The 1,555-nt window shown below is 32.5% G+C and overlaps 1 protein-coding gene across 1 annotated transcript in view; it reads right to left on the reverse strand.

The window, feature by feature from the left end:
• Positions 1-1,092: 1,092 nt before the first annotated feature.
• Positions 1,093-1,555, reverse strand: part of LOC139521399 (nuclear pore complex protein Nup107-like) — a 39,253-nt gene continuing 38,790 nt past the window's right edge. The window contains exon 29 of the mRNA XM_071314877.1: positions 1,093-1,200. Coding sequence (XP_071170978.1) covers positions 1,093-1,200 — 108 coding nt within the window. The remainder of the gene's footprint in view (positions 1,201-1,555) is intronic.

A 1,555-nucleotide genomic window follows, 5' to 3' on the forward strand; every position in this document is an offset into this window, starting at 1 on the left:
GTTAAAAAAACATATAAAGCAAGATCATAGAACGCAAGATTTTTTTTTTTATTGAGGACCTTGAATTTCAATATTGTTGAAAGCTGGACAGACATGTATAAACTACAACCAGGGACTTTCTATACTAGTATATACTTAGTATAGAAAGTCCCTGCTACAACGAATGGGAGTGTTTAACTAAGTAACTAAGGCATTGACCATAATGTTCTAGTATGATCAGGAGATGTTAAAAAAATGATCCAACAGCTGATTCAGCCGGTAACGAATTTCCGATATCATAAAAGAATCACAATACAAAGTGAATTTCCTCTGCTTAATTGAGCCCCTAAATAAATGTGAATAGTTAGGTTTTATTCAAAATTGTCGAAAGCAAAGTTTCATATGTGTTCTCGTACGAATACTGAATAACAGACGGACGGCCACACGAAAAAATAAAAATAAAACAAATACTGAAACGGTTCACTATCAATCAAAAATCCAGACAATGACAGATATATTATGTATCATGATAACACTGTTCAAACTGTAAACTTGTGTTGTTTATGATATAAATTCAAGTTCTTCTTGTACATATTGTCAATATTTCATTTTATTACTTTAAAAAAAAAATGGTGCAGAAAATTCAGGGGAGGCAGTTGCCTCCCCTGCCTCATAGGTAGTTACGGCCCTGTTAGCTATAGTTACGTAGGCCTATTACAAAAAACATATATTTCAGCTAACATAAACCACTGGAAAAAATCATTCATCGGGTATCTTTTCAACAGCATGTCATCTCTATAAATTTACCTTGATTCAAATGGATTTAAAATTGAACTGGTCAATTGTCGAATTCAGAAAAGCAATTACAAAAGTTCATAATATACTTAATTGATAAGATATTTAAAGCATTGAACCAGTGTTCTTTAAAATTATTTGGATCATCTTTAAAACTTTTGAAATAGTTCCATAATGATGACATCGTATTTCATGAATGGTCTATCATCAACATTATTTTCACAAAACGCTCAAACTTTTGTCTTTCGAGGAAATAATTTCTTTTACAAAATAAGTTTTCATCATATCATATAAGCGGCTCTGCTGGGCGATCTGCTATTACGAGATCGGTGCCCAAACTTTATCCATCAATGTTATATCAAAATTTGAATTTGCTCTCTGTCGAGGTCTGCTTTGACACCCATTTTTATCAACCTGCTGGGAGATCTGCTTTTACAAGATCGAATACTACCAAAACATATTAATCATTTGAATTCGGCTGCTAAAATTGTTTGCCACATGTTGACATATTTAAATCGTTGTTAATAAAATGCTATCGTTAACAGCATTCTTATCCAGATTTTAAAACATTTTGACAACTAACTATGAGAAATTACAGTTGCCTTAATCGGTGACAGAAACTTTACCGGAAATATCGATTTTTATTTTATTTTCCTGAATTGGGAATTCATTTTCATGTACAATTTGTTGGGGCTGCTGGCCGATTTAAGGGCCGCTTAGCGGCCCTAAACTATATAGTAGAATCATCCTTGCAGATATTTCAGTAATTTTGAATTGAGTG

Source organism: Mytilus edulis, chromosome 4 (genome assembly GCF_963676685.1).
Source record: "Mytilus edulis chromosome 4, xbMytEdul2.2, whole genome shotgun sequence".
Classification (NCBI taxonomy): domain Eukaryota; kingdom Metazoa; phylum Mollusca; class Bivalvia; order Mytilida; family Mytilidae; genus Mytilus; species Mytilus edulis.